Source organism: Felis catus, chromosome B1 (assembly GCF_018350175.1).
Source record: "Felis catus isolate Fca126 chromosome B1, F.catus_Fca126_mat1.0, whole genome shotgun sequence".
Taxonomy (NCBI): domain Eukaryota; kingdom Metazoa; phylum Chordata; class Mammalia; order Carnivora; family Felidae; genus Felis; species Felis catus.
Window position 1 is genome coordinate 52,229,192 of NC_058371.1, and position 12,412 is coordinate 52,241,603.

The window sequence follows — 12,412 nt, forward strand, 5'->3', positions numbered from 1 at the left end:
TCCCTACCTCAAGCAGACATCATTAACTTAAGACAAGACAGACATCTTGGCTACATTCCATTCAGAGTGTAAATCTTACTCATCCTTCAAGGTCATTGTTTCAAATGATATCTTCTCCATAAAACTTTCCTTGATTCCTCATTCTGGAAGTAAATTCTGAATTGTTATAATGAATCACAAAGTGGAAGGACGATAAAAATTCCAATTCAAAAAATAGCTTTATAAACCAGTTCCCTCATTTTCTCTTTTCTGTTGGTTCCTTTTTTTTTTTTTTTTTCGTTTGGAGACAAATAAAACTGGACTCTCAGCTGTAACAATCTTATAAAGTGTTTGTTTTAATAAAGGAACATTTTAGGAAGGGCAAGGCCAGAAGCAGGGACACTGTTGGGTGATGGGGTGAGATTTTATTTATTTATCTCTCTATTTATTTATTTATATATATCAGGTGAGATTTTAGGCAATTCATTTTGACTTTGATTGCTGTGAGACTTTAGCCTATCCGTTGTCCTTAGGTACTAGATGGTGAGGATTTCAAAGGTTAATGAAGTTATGAAAATAGTTTAAAGAAGGGGGCACTAAGCAAGAAGAATTTATTTGAGTAAATTTCTGGTATAATTTAGGTATCTGGGAGTAGTTCAGTGGCACTGTATTTAATGGGGTGGCTATGTGGTGGTGACCAATGTCCTCCCCGCCCCCCGCCCCAGGTACCCTGATTTCACAGATCTAGATGGAAGTCCAGTCTCCGCTACAGACTAAGATTTAGCAAGTCATTTGAGCTTCCTCGCAGGATAGGATTAAATTTTTCCTCTTCTGCGCATTGTGTGTTATTTCTACCTAGGTCCCTCTCATAGGTGTTTGCATGCTTTTTCTTACTCTCGTTCAAGGTCACAGAACCTTGGCGCGGCGCTCTCTGGGAGTCTGCGGTGCCGGCCCTGGGTTCCTCCCTTACACCTGCGGTTTCTCTACGGTCACAATCACTGATTCGATCGCACACTTGCCATCTCACGGAGAATGGAAGAAAATCCTGACACTTTACGTCAGCCCCACGTTGTGACGAGCCCTTGCAGGGACTACTAAAGTGCGGGGAGGCAGGCAAGGACCTCTTCTCGTCGTCCCTTCTTCCCTGGCCTTTTCTGATAAATATTTGGAAGGGGTGAGAGGGACAGCGGTGGGCGTGAAGGCAGAAAGGCTCTTTTTCCTGGTAGGAACACAAACCTTCGGGTCCTTGTTTCCGGAAACATTCTCTTCGGACCTGGGGAGGGGACCGACTTCCGGCTCTGACTTCCCTGCCTTTCGAGTTTCGAGCTCCACCGCTTCCGCCCAGAGTTGCCCTAGGCTCCGGCTCCGAGCAGCTACTTCCGCCAGGAGTCCCAAGCAGCTCGGTCGGTCTCGGAAGCTGACTCTAAAGCGGCCTCCTCCTTCTCCCTCCAGCCTGCCCACCTGAGGCCGGGTCCCCAGGTGGCGGCAGAGGCTTGCTGGGCCTGTCGCGGAGCGTTCTCTCGGCCCGAGACCTGGACCTGGGGCACCGGGAGCACAAGAGAGACGCCCGGGCCTGGCCCAGCCCCAGCCCCTGTCTTCCCGCGGCCAGTGACGGTGGCCACAGGCCTCGCCGCGCCCACCCTAGCCTGGGGCGGGGCCCGGCCTCCCCGCCCCGTCCCCGCCCCTCCGGCCTGCCCCGAGCCGGGTCAGTCTGGTCCCCAGCCCTGCGGCGGTGTAACCGCCTCGGACCTCCGGGACTCTGCAGTCCCGTGGCTCCGGCCGCGGGGCAACATGGAGTTTGCGGAGCTGATTAAGACCCCGCGGGTGGACAATGTGGTGCTGCACCGGCCTTTTTATCCCGCCGTCGAAGGGACCTTGTGTCTGACTGGTCACCACCTGATCCTGTCTTCTCGGCAGGACAACACCGAGGAGCTGTGGCTTCTCCATTCAAACATCGACGCCATCGACAAGCGGTGAGTGCCCATCCCACCCCCTTCCCGTAGGGAGCTTGGGGGTCCTTAGGTGGACATCTGAGGCCACGCGATTCAGTGTTTTCCTTGCGCCCCATCGCCTAACCCGCCAGCAAAATGAGCCCTCTCTGGCCTAGATTGAGGATAGGAATTTTAGAAAGCAGAAAACCATTCAAACGAGATGCCTGATTTCCGTTAAATCTGGGTGGAATTTCCAGGGTTGTCACATGGTTATCCTGATTATCATTTTTGGTACATAACATCATTTGGGTGGATTTTCAACCTTAAAAAACAATTTCTTCTTGCACCATCATATTCCTTGTATTATTGATTATTGATTGCCCGTCACAGTTCTTGAAGTGGTTGAGTGTGATTTAGGTAAAGTCTTTAGTTGCCACTTTTGAGGAAAACTCCAAGAACTTCGTGTGTAGTGTCTAAAGTTCACAAAACTTTTTTTTTTCCTTTCCCTCAAACATGTTTGGTTGATCATATTTCTCCTTATTTCTTACCTTCTGGGCCATCAATTGAATACTTCCATACTACCATAGGAGATTTAATATCTTTTATTTATCCTTACTAGGGTCTGCTTTTGGAAGAAACAGAATTGGCTCTTAATCAAAAATATTAATTCGTTAACCTCTTTTTTTTTTTCTTTTTGCACCCCAGACTCTGTCTTTCCAAGGTGGTGTCTCAGAGTTCAAAAAGTTATACATCCATCTGCAGTCAAAATTCTTACTTCCCCAATGGCTCTGTGTACTTAACTCTAGCCAGAAGAAGGTGAATTGATCATCCAGTTTACACTAAAGTGTAAATGAATGACAACAGCCTTTTTTATTACCTCTCAGGAAAACTTGGATAGTAAGAAGATTCCTAGAGAGGCTATGCCTTAAAAGAAAATAATTTCTAGTGGTAGAATTTGAATGGTATGGATGCATTGGTGACAGATTTATTTATTTTTTTTCAAGCAGAGGATTCTTGCTAGACTCCTCAGATCAACCTTGTCCTGTGTAAAAGTTTTCGATGGTCTCTTCCTGGCCTGCATAATAAAGCATAAACCTCTTAACTCTGTCATTTGTGGTGCTCCGTGTCTGGCCCTAACTTACTTTTCCCACTTTGGTTCTTGCCATTCCCTTTCACGAACCCTTTTTATTAGCCAGTCCTCACTCTTTATTTTTGCTCGCCATGTCCTGCATTCTCTTGTGTATATCTTATCGATGCTCTTCCTTCTGCCTGGAATGCCGTGTTCCTCCCCAGTTTGTTAAAGATTTATTGAATGTCGTTAGGGTCTAGACATTTTGGGAGGCTTTAAGAACATCGAGATGAATAAAATATAGTTCTTGTCTTTCAGGACTTCATAGGCCATCATCCAACCTCTATTCGTCTATCAGTATTTAGTTTAACCCTGTTAACTGCCACCTCTTTTTGTAGGTTCTTCCTACAAAGAAGGAATTTCCACAACTAGAAGTAATTCTCGCCTTGAAATCCTTTACCTCTGTAATTATACCTCTTTAATAAGTGTATGTTACCATTTGTATTTTGATAGTTACATAGATGTTAGCTCCTTGAAGTCAGTACTTAACATTTGGTTAATTTTTATCTCTTTCAAAACTCCTAACGTGGGCAGATAGGCATATAGGAAGTATAAGATGGATTGACCCCCAAATGGTCTGTGGCGCTATAGAATACAAATTACTTATTTATTTTTTAAATTTTTTAAAAATGTTTTTTATTTATTTTTGGAAGAGAATTAGACAGAATGTGAGTAGGCGAGGGGCAGAGAGAGAGGGAGACACAATATGAAGCAGCCTCTAGGCTCGGAGCTGTCAGCACAGAGCCTGACGCGGGGCTTGAACCCACGAACCCACGATATCATGACCCAAGCCAAAGTCGGATGCTTAACTGACTGAGCCACCCAGGTGCCTCTGAAGCAGAGTTTCTCCTCACCACCAACTCCCTTTTCTTTTTTTCTTATTTCTTTTTCTATGGTTGCTTTTCACACTTTCATTTCATCATATTTACGTAGCATTTACTACATGCCAGGCCTGGTAAGGCTAACAAAGTATATAAGACATGACATTTTAACCCGTTAGGGCAGAAATGACAAATTGTGTATACATTTACCTTTTTCCCCAGGAAGCAGCATGATGTGATGGAAAGAACACGACCTAGGTGGTCAGACCAGAGTTTGTTTAATTGTTGTGGTCGAGAAATACTTCCATGTGTCTTCTATGTGCTGATCACTATCTGGGCTCTGCAGGTACAGTGGTGACTAAGGTGGTTGAAGAATTTGTGTACCAGTGGAGGAGATTCAAATAAATCAACAAATAAGTAGATAACGATGTCAGGTAATAAGTTCCGGGAAGGAAAATAGAGAAAGATGGGAGGGTAGAGAATGCCAGTGTATTTAGAAAGAATTTCAGAGAAGACAAGTGACATCTGAATGAAGAGAGGAAGCTAGCAGTGTAAATATGGGAAGAAGGAGCATTCCAGCCAGAGGGATCAGGGAATGCAAAGACAGGAATATGCTGGGGTTAGACAAGGAAAAGCATAGAGACCAGTTGGCTGGAGGGCAGTGAGCAAGGATAGAGGCTAGAGGCATAGCAGAAAATGGTTGGAGGGATAAGCAGGGGCCAGATGGTGTAGGGCTTTATTTGCCGGTGTGATGGTTTTCACAGGAAGCCCATGGAGAGTTGAAAGCAAGGAAGTAAGAGCAGACAGACTTTGTAGATGATTCCGGTCGCTGGCAGAAAATGGATTGCAGAGGGGGAAGAGTGGAAGCAGTGGGCCCAGTTAGGAGACTGTTGAATAGTTCAGGGAAAAGGCGGTGGTGACTTTAGAGTGGAAGCGGGGGCACCTGGGTGGCTCAGCAGGTTAAGGGTCGGACTTCTGCTCAGGGCATGATCGCACGGTTCGTGAGTTCGAGCCCTGCATCGGCTTCTGCACTGGTGATGCAGAGCCTGCTGGGAATTCTTCCTCTCCCTTTCTCTCTGCTCCTTTCTCCCTCCCTCTCTCTCTCTCTCTCTCTCTCTCTCTCTCTTTCTCAATAAATAAATAAATAAATAAACTTGAAAAAAAAAAGGAGTGGAAGCAGTAGTAGCGTGATCAGAAGCAGGCCAGTTTGGGGTGTGTTTTGAAGGCTGAGCTGCCATGCCTTGCTGAGTGAGTTGTAAATGCGATGTGAGAGGAAGAGCAGTATTAAGGATGCCTCTTTTAGTGCTGCCTCCGGTGGGGTAGGTGTCCTTGGACAAGCCACTTAACCTCTGTGAACATCACTTCTATCACACAGAGGAAGACAGCCCTTCTCGTATCTAGTAGTAACTTCTATTTGGGTAACACGTCACAGGCTCATGTAGTGCTGTCGTGCACGTTGCATACATAATTTGATGTGGTCCTTCCAGCACGCAAGGTGTTACACAGGTTTTACAATTATACCTTTTTCTTTTCATGGACCTCACATGTAGAGAGTTGAGTTAATCCTACTCAGTTGAGACACATCATTTTCAGGATGGATTCATTACAAGGTTTTCTTGTTTTTTTTGTTTTTTTTTTTTAATTTGATTCGTCTTCAAGCCCTAATTTTCATGCCTGTTTTCTACCTCATCCTCAGTCCCTATAGGCAAGTAATGCTGAGTGTTGCTATTTGTCCTTGGATATATGTATATTTCTATAAAATATATAGCACTATCACGTGTGAGTTTAATTTCCCTCAGTATGAGTATGTTGCAGATCTTGTTCTATTTCTCAACATTAACTCAGTACTCTTGTTCAGGATCTCTTCCTATTGCTGTGTGTACATCCGTTTCACTGCTTCTGATGGCAGAATAGAATCCCAAATTATCTACCACATTCTGCTTTTCTGACCCTCCAGAGAACCTCCAACTTCCTGATGTCACGACATATTCTGCCCCTCCCTCGCTTCATGTGTAAATTCTCTCTCTCCCTCTTTTGAAAAAAATTTTTTTTTAATATTTATTTATTATTGAAAGAGAGAGTCAGAGCGTGAGCAGGGGAGGGGCAGAGAGAGAGGGAGACACAGAATCCAAAGCAGGCTCCAGGCTCCGAGCTGTCAGCACAGAGCCCGACGTGGGGCTCGAACTCACAAACCTCCAGATCATGACTTGAGCCGAAGTCGGATGCTTAACCGACTGAGCCACCCAGGCGCCCCTCTCTCCCTCTTAAAAAAAAAAGTGCTTAAAAGTTGGGTTTGTTGTCTTACTAGCATTGATTTGCACCGGTTCTGTGTATACTCTTGAGGTATTATTCTTTACTTGGACATGGCAAATGTCTTCTAGTCTCTCACCCATTTGTTGACTTTTCTGTGGTGTTCTTTGTTGAACAAAAGGCCTTAATTTTAATTCAGAATTCATCAATTTTTACTTTATTGTTTGTGCTTTTTAAGTCATACTGAAGAAGATCACTAGGATATTCTCTATATTTTCTTCCATATTAGCTTTATCCTTTTACCCTTCACTTTTAGTACTTTAATTCATTTGGATTCTACCTTCATTTCAAGTGTTTTTCTCCATGTAGCAAGCCAGTTTTCTTAATACCATTGTCTAGCAACCCATTCTTGACTGATGCATCATAACATATATCAAGTGGTTTCATATATGTATAGCTTTCTCTGTGTCCCATAAGTTTTGTAATGTTATGTGTTTGTTTCCATTTGTTGCTATTTTTTCTAACTTACTGTGTGATTTTTTTTCTTTGATCCATTGGTTGTTTATGTGTTTAAAAAAATTTTTTTTAATGTTTATTTTTGAGAGAGAAAGAGATAGAGTGTGAGCAGGGGAGGAACAGAGAGAGAGAGGGAGACACAGAATTGGAAGCAGGCTCTGGGCTCTGAGCTGTCAGCACGGAGCCCAATGTGGGGCTTGAACCCACAAACTGTGAGATAATGACCTGAGCTGAAGTCGGATGCTCAACCGACTGAGCCACCCAGGTGCCCATGGCTTGGTTGTTTATAAGTGTAGTGTTTAATTTCCATAATTTTGTGAATTTTCCAGTTTTCCTTTTGTTGTGGATTTCTAATTTCATCCCATTGTATTCAGAGAAGATACTTTGTAAGATATCTATCTTTTTAAATTTATTGAGGCTTTGATTTGTGGCCTAACATATGTCAATCCTGGAAAATGTCCCATGTGTATTCTGTTGTTGTGTAGCGTGTACATGTCTGATGTATCTAGGTGGTTTATTGTGTTAAGTGTCTATTTCCTTATTTATCTTTAGTCTGGTTGTTCTAGCCACTATCATGAATGGGGTATTAAAGTCTCCAACTATTTTTTCCTTCAATTTCTGTCAGTTTTTGCTTCATATATTTTGGTTGCCTGTAATTAAGTGTGTAATATTTATAATTTTTATATCTTCTTGCTGTGATGAATCTTTTTTTCGTATATAAAGCCCTTCCTTGTCTCTTGTAACCACTTCTGATTTAAAGTCCATTTTGTCTGAGATTAGTATAACTGTACCTATTGTCTTTTGGTTACTGTTTGTGTGGAATATCTGTGTTCTGTCTTTTCACTTTTAACCCCTGTGTGTCTTTGAATCTTGAGTCTCTTGTAAGACAGCATATTGTTGGATCATACATTTTTTTAAATGTGTATTTATTTTGAGAGCAGGGAGACAGAGAGAGCGAGAGAGAGAGAGAGAGAGAGAGAGAGAGAGAGAGAGAGAGAGAGAGAGAGAGAATCCTAAGCAGGTTTCATGCTGTCAGTGCAAAGCCTGACACAGGACTCCATCCCATGGCTGTGAGATCATGACCTGAGCTGAAATCAAGAGTTAGGTGCTCAACCAACTGAACCACCCAGGTGTCCCTAAACACATTTTTTTAAAAAGTTTTTTATTTTATTTTGATAAGAGAGAGTGTGTGAGTGGGGGAGAGGGGCAGAGGGAGAGGATCCGAGGCAGGCTTCACACTCAGTGTGGAACCCAATGCAGGACTTGATCCCACCTGAGCCAAAATCAAAAGTAGGATGCTTAACCAACTGAGCCACCCAGGCACCCCCAGATCATGTTTTTATTCATTCTTCCAGTCTCTGTCTTTTGATTGAACGGTTTGTTTAATACATTTACATTTAAAGTAATTTTTGATAAGGAGGGACTTCTGTTACTGTGCTGTTTGTTTTCTTTTTTTTTTTTTAACATTTATTTATTTTTGAGGCAGAGAGACAGAGCATGAACGGGGAGGGTCAGAGAGAGAGGGAGACACAGAATCTGAAACAGGCCCCAGGCTCTGAGCGGTCAGCACAGAGCCCGACGCGGGGCTCAAACGCACAGACTGCAAGATCATGACCTGAGCCGAAGTCGGACACTCAACCAATGGAGCCACCCAGGCGCCCCTGTGCTATTTGTTTTCTATATGCCTTAAAGCTTTTTAGTCCCTTAATTACTGTTCTATTTTGTATGTAGTTGATTTTTTGTAGTGAAATATTTAAATTTCTTTCTTGTCTACTTTTATGTATATTTTGTAGCTATTTTCTTTGAGATGATCATAGGCATTACATTTAACATCCTGAAGTTATAACACTCTAGTTTGAATTTATACCAGCTTAACTTCAATAGCATACAAAAAATCTACTTCTTTATAGGTCTGTCCCTACTTTTTTTTTTCATTGTTAATGTCACAAAATTACATCTTTATACATTGTATGCCCCCAAACATAAACTCATAATTATTGAAAATGCATTACTCTCTTAAATTATGTAGTAAACAAAATTTGGGGGTATAAACTAAAGTTACAGTAATACAATAATATTAACTTTTATACTAATAATTTTTTCTTTGAATGTACTAATCTGTTAAATCATGTAGAAAACAGAAAGTGCAATTACACACCATTATTACATATTAACTTTTATAATTACCCATGTGTTTACCTTTATTGAGATCTTTATTTCTTCATATAACTTCAAATTACTGCCTACTGTCCTTTCATTTAATCTTGTAGGACTCCCTTGAGCATTTCTTTTTCTTTTTTTTAAGTTTATTTTGAGAGAGAAAGCATAAAGTGGGGAGGGGCAAAGAAGGAGGGAGAGAGAGAGAATCCCAAGCAGGCCCTGCACTGTCAGCAAAAAGCCTGATGCAGGGCTTACACTCAGGAACCATGAGATCATGACCTGAGCCAAAGTCAGATGCTTAACTTACTGAGCCACTGAGGTACCCACCCTTGAGCATTTCTTGTAAGGTAGCTCTAGTGGTCATAAATGCCTCAACTTTTGTTTATCTGGGATTATCTTAATTTCTCCCTCACTTTGGAAGGACACTTTTGCTGGATATAAGATTCTTAGTTGACAATTTTTTCTTTTAGCACTTTGAATATATTAGCTCATTGTCTTCTGGCTTCCAAAGTTTATGATGAGAAGTCTGTTTATTATCTTATTGTGGCTCCCTTGTATGTGACAATTTACTTCCCTCTTGCTGCTTTCAAAATTTTCTCTTTGTCTTTTGAAAGTTTGATTAAAATGTGTTTTGATGTGGTTCTCTGAGTTTAGCTTATCTGGATTTTGTTGAACTTCTTGGATGTTTATATTCATGTCTTTCATCAAATTGGGGAATTTTTCAGCTATTATTTCTTCAAATATTCTCTCCCTTTCTCTTCTCTTTCTGGGACTCCCACAATGTGTATGTTGGTTCTCTTGTTGGTATCCCACAGGTCCCTTAGGCTCTGTTCTCTTTTTTTCAATCTTTTCTCTCTGTTCCTCAGACTCAATAATTTTCATTTTCTTATCTTCAGGTTCATTGATTTTTCTTCTGCCTGTTCACATCTGCCTTTGAATCCCTCTCGTGAATTTTTCATTTCAGTTATCGCACTTTTCAGCCCCAGCATTTCTTTTTGGTTTCCTTTTAGGTTTTCTCTCTCTTCATTGATATTTCCATCTTGTTCACACATCACATTCTTGACTTTCTCTACATCTTCCTTTAGTTCTTTGAGCATCTTTAAGACAATTGTTTTAAAATCATTGTCTAGTGTATCCGCCGTCAGGTCTTTTTCAGGGAAAGTTTCTGTTGATGTATTTTTTTCCTTTGACTGTCCCATACTTTCCTGTTTATTTGTATGCTTTGTGATTTTTTTTTTTTTTTTGGTTGAACATTGAACATTTGACCTAATAATGTGGTGATTCTGGAAATCATGTTTTTCTCCTTCCCCAAGGTTTGCTCTTTTTTTGTTGTTTTGTTGTTATTGTTGATGTTGTTATTTATTGTTGTAAGCTTTCTCTATGCCAAGGATCAGACTAGAGTATAAATTTAAGGTCATCTTAGGGTTTTTTCTGAGCCTTACCCTGGGCATTTACAATCCTAATTTTCCTGATTTATGTAATTGTCTTTGAATGTCTTAGTCTTTAATGTCTGTCTCCTGAAAGGAGAAGAGTGAAAAATGAAATGCAGGCAGGGAGGGAAAAGGGTACTGTTGTTTAAAACTCTGGCAGTCACTTGTTGGGGAGAGGCTTACAACAATGGGGAAAGATGCAATAACAGATGCAATAACCAGATGTCCACTGGCCTCTGCTCTTCTGTGATCAGAAGCGGCAATCAGCTATTAGCACACAAATCCTGATATTTGTAGGACAGGATCTCTTTTCTGTGATGTTTGGAGGACAGGGTCTTTTTTGCCCAACCTAGCTTCTGCAAGCTGTTTGTAAGTTGCTCCAGGAACGTGTGCACAGCTGCCCACCTCATGGGTAGGATGCATAGCTGCTATTTTGCTAAGAGCTGAATTTATCCAAAATTTACCATCCAAGTCTCTGGAACTCTGGAAGTTGCAAGCCTTAATAGACTCCAGAGTTATAAAACAGTCACATCAAACAGATCATGCCAATGAAATTGCTGTCTAGGTTGGGAGACAGATTCCTGGTGCTTTCTACTCTACCATCTTCCCAGAATCTTTCCCTTTACTGAGTTTTGAGTGTTTTTAAAAATATATAGTTTAGATACAAGTCTTTTATTATATAAGATCTGCAAATATTTTCTGTCTGTGGCTTGGCTTTTCATTCTCTTTAACAGTGTCTTTCAAAGAGAAAATGACTTAAATTTTGAAGAAGCCCAATTTACCAGTTCTTTTATAGATTGGGGTTGCGGTGTCTTATCTTAGAAATCATTGCCTAACCCAAGGTCACAAAGATTTTTTCTCTTTATCTTCTAGCACTTTTATAGTTTTAGGTTTTATCTTTATGATACATTTTGAGTTTTTATATATGGTTTATCGTTACATATATATGTGTGTATGTATATATATTGCATATAGATATCTGATTGTTTTGCCCTTTTTTCAATGCATTGTCTTTGCATCTTTGTCCATATATAAATAGAACTGTTTCTAGACTCTTTTTTCTGGTTCATTGATCTGTTTATCTTGATGCTGTTACCACACTACCATACTGTCTTAATTACAGTAGCTTTATATTAAGTTGAAATTATGTAGTATTACATAATTGTTCTAATTAAAAGTTCTATTTCAGGTCATTTGCATTTCCATATGAATTTTAGAATCAGCTTGTCAATTTCTTTAAAAAAAGCCTCTGATTTTGATGAGAATTGTGTTCAATCTGTTGATAAATGAATTTGGTAAGAGTTAACATCTGATATCTTAATATTGAGTGTTCTGCCCCAGGAACAAAGTGAATCTCTCCATTTATTTTATTTTGGTCTTCTTAAATTTCTTTCAGTGATGTGTTGTAATTTTCACTTATAGATCTTAGGCATCTTTTGACAGATTTTCCTCTATTCCACATTTTTAGATGCTCTTTCAGATGGTATTTTAAAAATTTCAATTTCTAATTGCTCATATGCATTAATCATGTTTTTTACTTTCTGTATTTTATAATACATTGATGTCTTAAGTCCCTTGCAGACCTGGAGCGGGACTGCTTCCACTCAAGGTTAGCTATTTCCTAGAGATAGCAAGAAAATTGCCTGCAAGCACACCTTTGATATGCAGACCAACCAATCTCAAGTCCATACCCGCATCTGCTTCCTCTTATCAGGCTTCTGCAGTCAGGACCACTATTCTCCTGTCCTAAATTCTTCCAGGGCCAGGTACCAGACAACCAGGGATCACTGGTATAACCCAGAGCCTGACAGAATTATTCAAACTCTAATCCTAAATTTGCTCAGCTCACCTACCCTGACTTTCCCATTCTTTTCTGTGAAACATCACAGAAGTTCTGGCCCATCCTTTCCTCTTGCTCTGTCTGCCTCCTGACTGTCCCAGATGCTTCCCCATGTGGCTCTGAGTGACATAGTTTGCCTCTCCTGTTGGGAAATGTGAGTAACAAAATAACTTTTCAGTGACAGTTATCTCCTGATCTATCAGCCTCACCATCCTGAATAAAAACCACATCCTGGGCGTTTTAAACAATTGTTGCGATAGTGTATAGAAATACTATTGATTTTTGTGTATTGAATTTGTATCTGGCAGCCTTACTAAACTCATCTTTTAATTCTAATAGCTTTTATGTATTTTTCA

General features: G+C 40.7%; 1 protein-coding gene across 2 annotated transcripts in view; it reads left to right on the plus strand.

Moving 5' to 3' along the window:
• The first annotated feature begins 1,385 nt into the window (after positions 1–1,385).
• Positions 1,386–12,412, plus strand: part of MTMR9 (myotubularin related protein 9) — a 56,872-nt gene continuing 45,845 nt past the window's right edge. The window contains exon 1 of one of the 2 annotated variants that reach the window (XM_019828675.3): positions 1,386–1,952. In XM_019828675.3, the coding sequence (XP_019684234.1) occupies positions 1,771–1,952 (182 nt within the window). In that variant the 5' untranslated portion in view covers positions 1,386–1,770. The remainder of the gene's footprint in view (positions 1,953–12,412) is intronic. The other variant, XM_011281563.4, reaches the window with a different exon arrangement.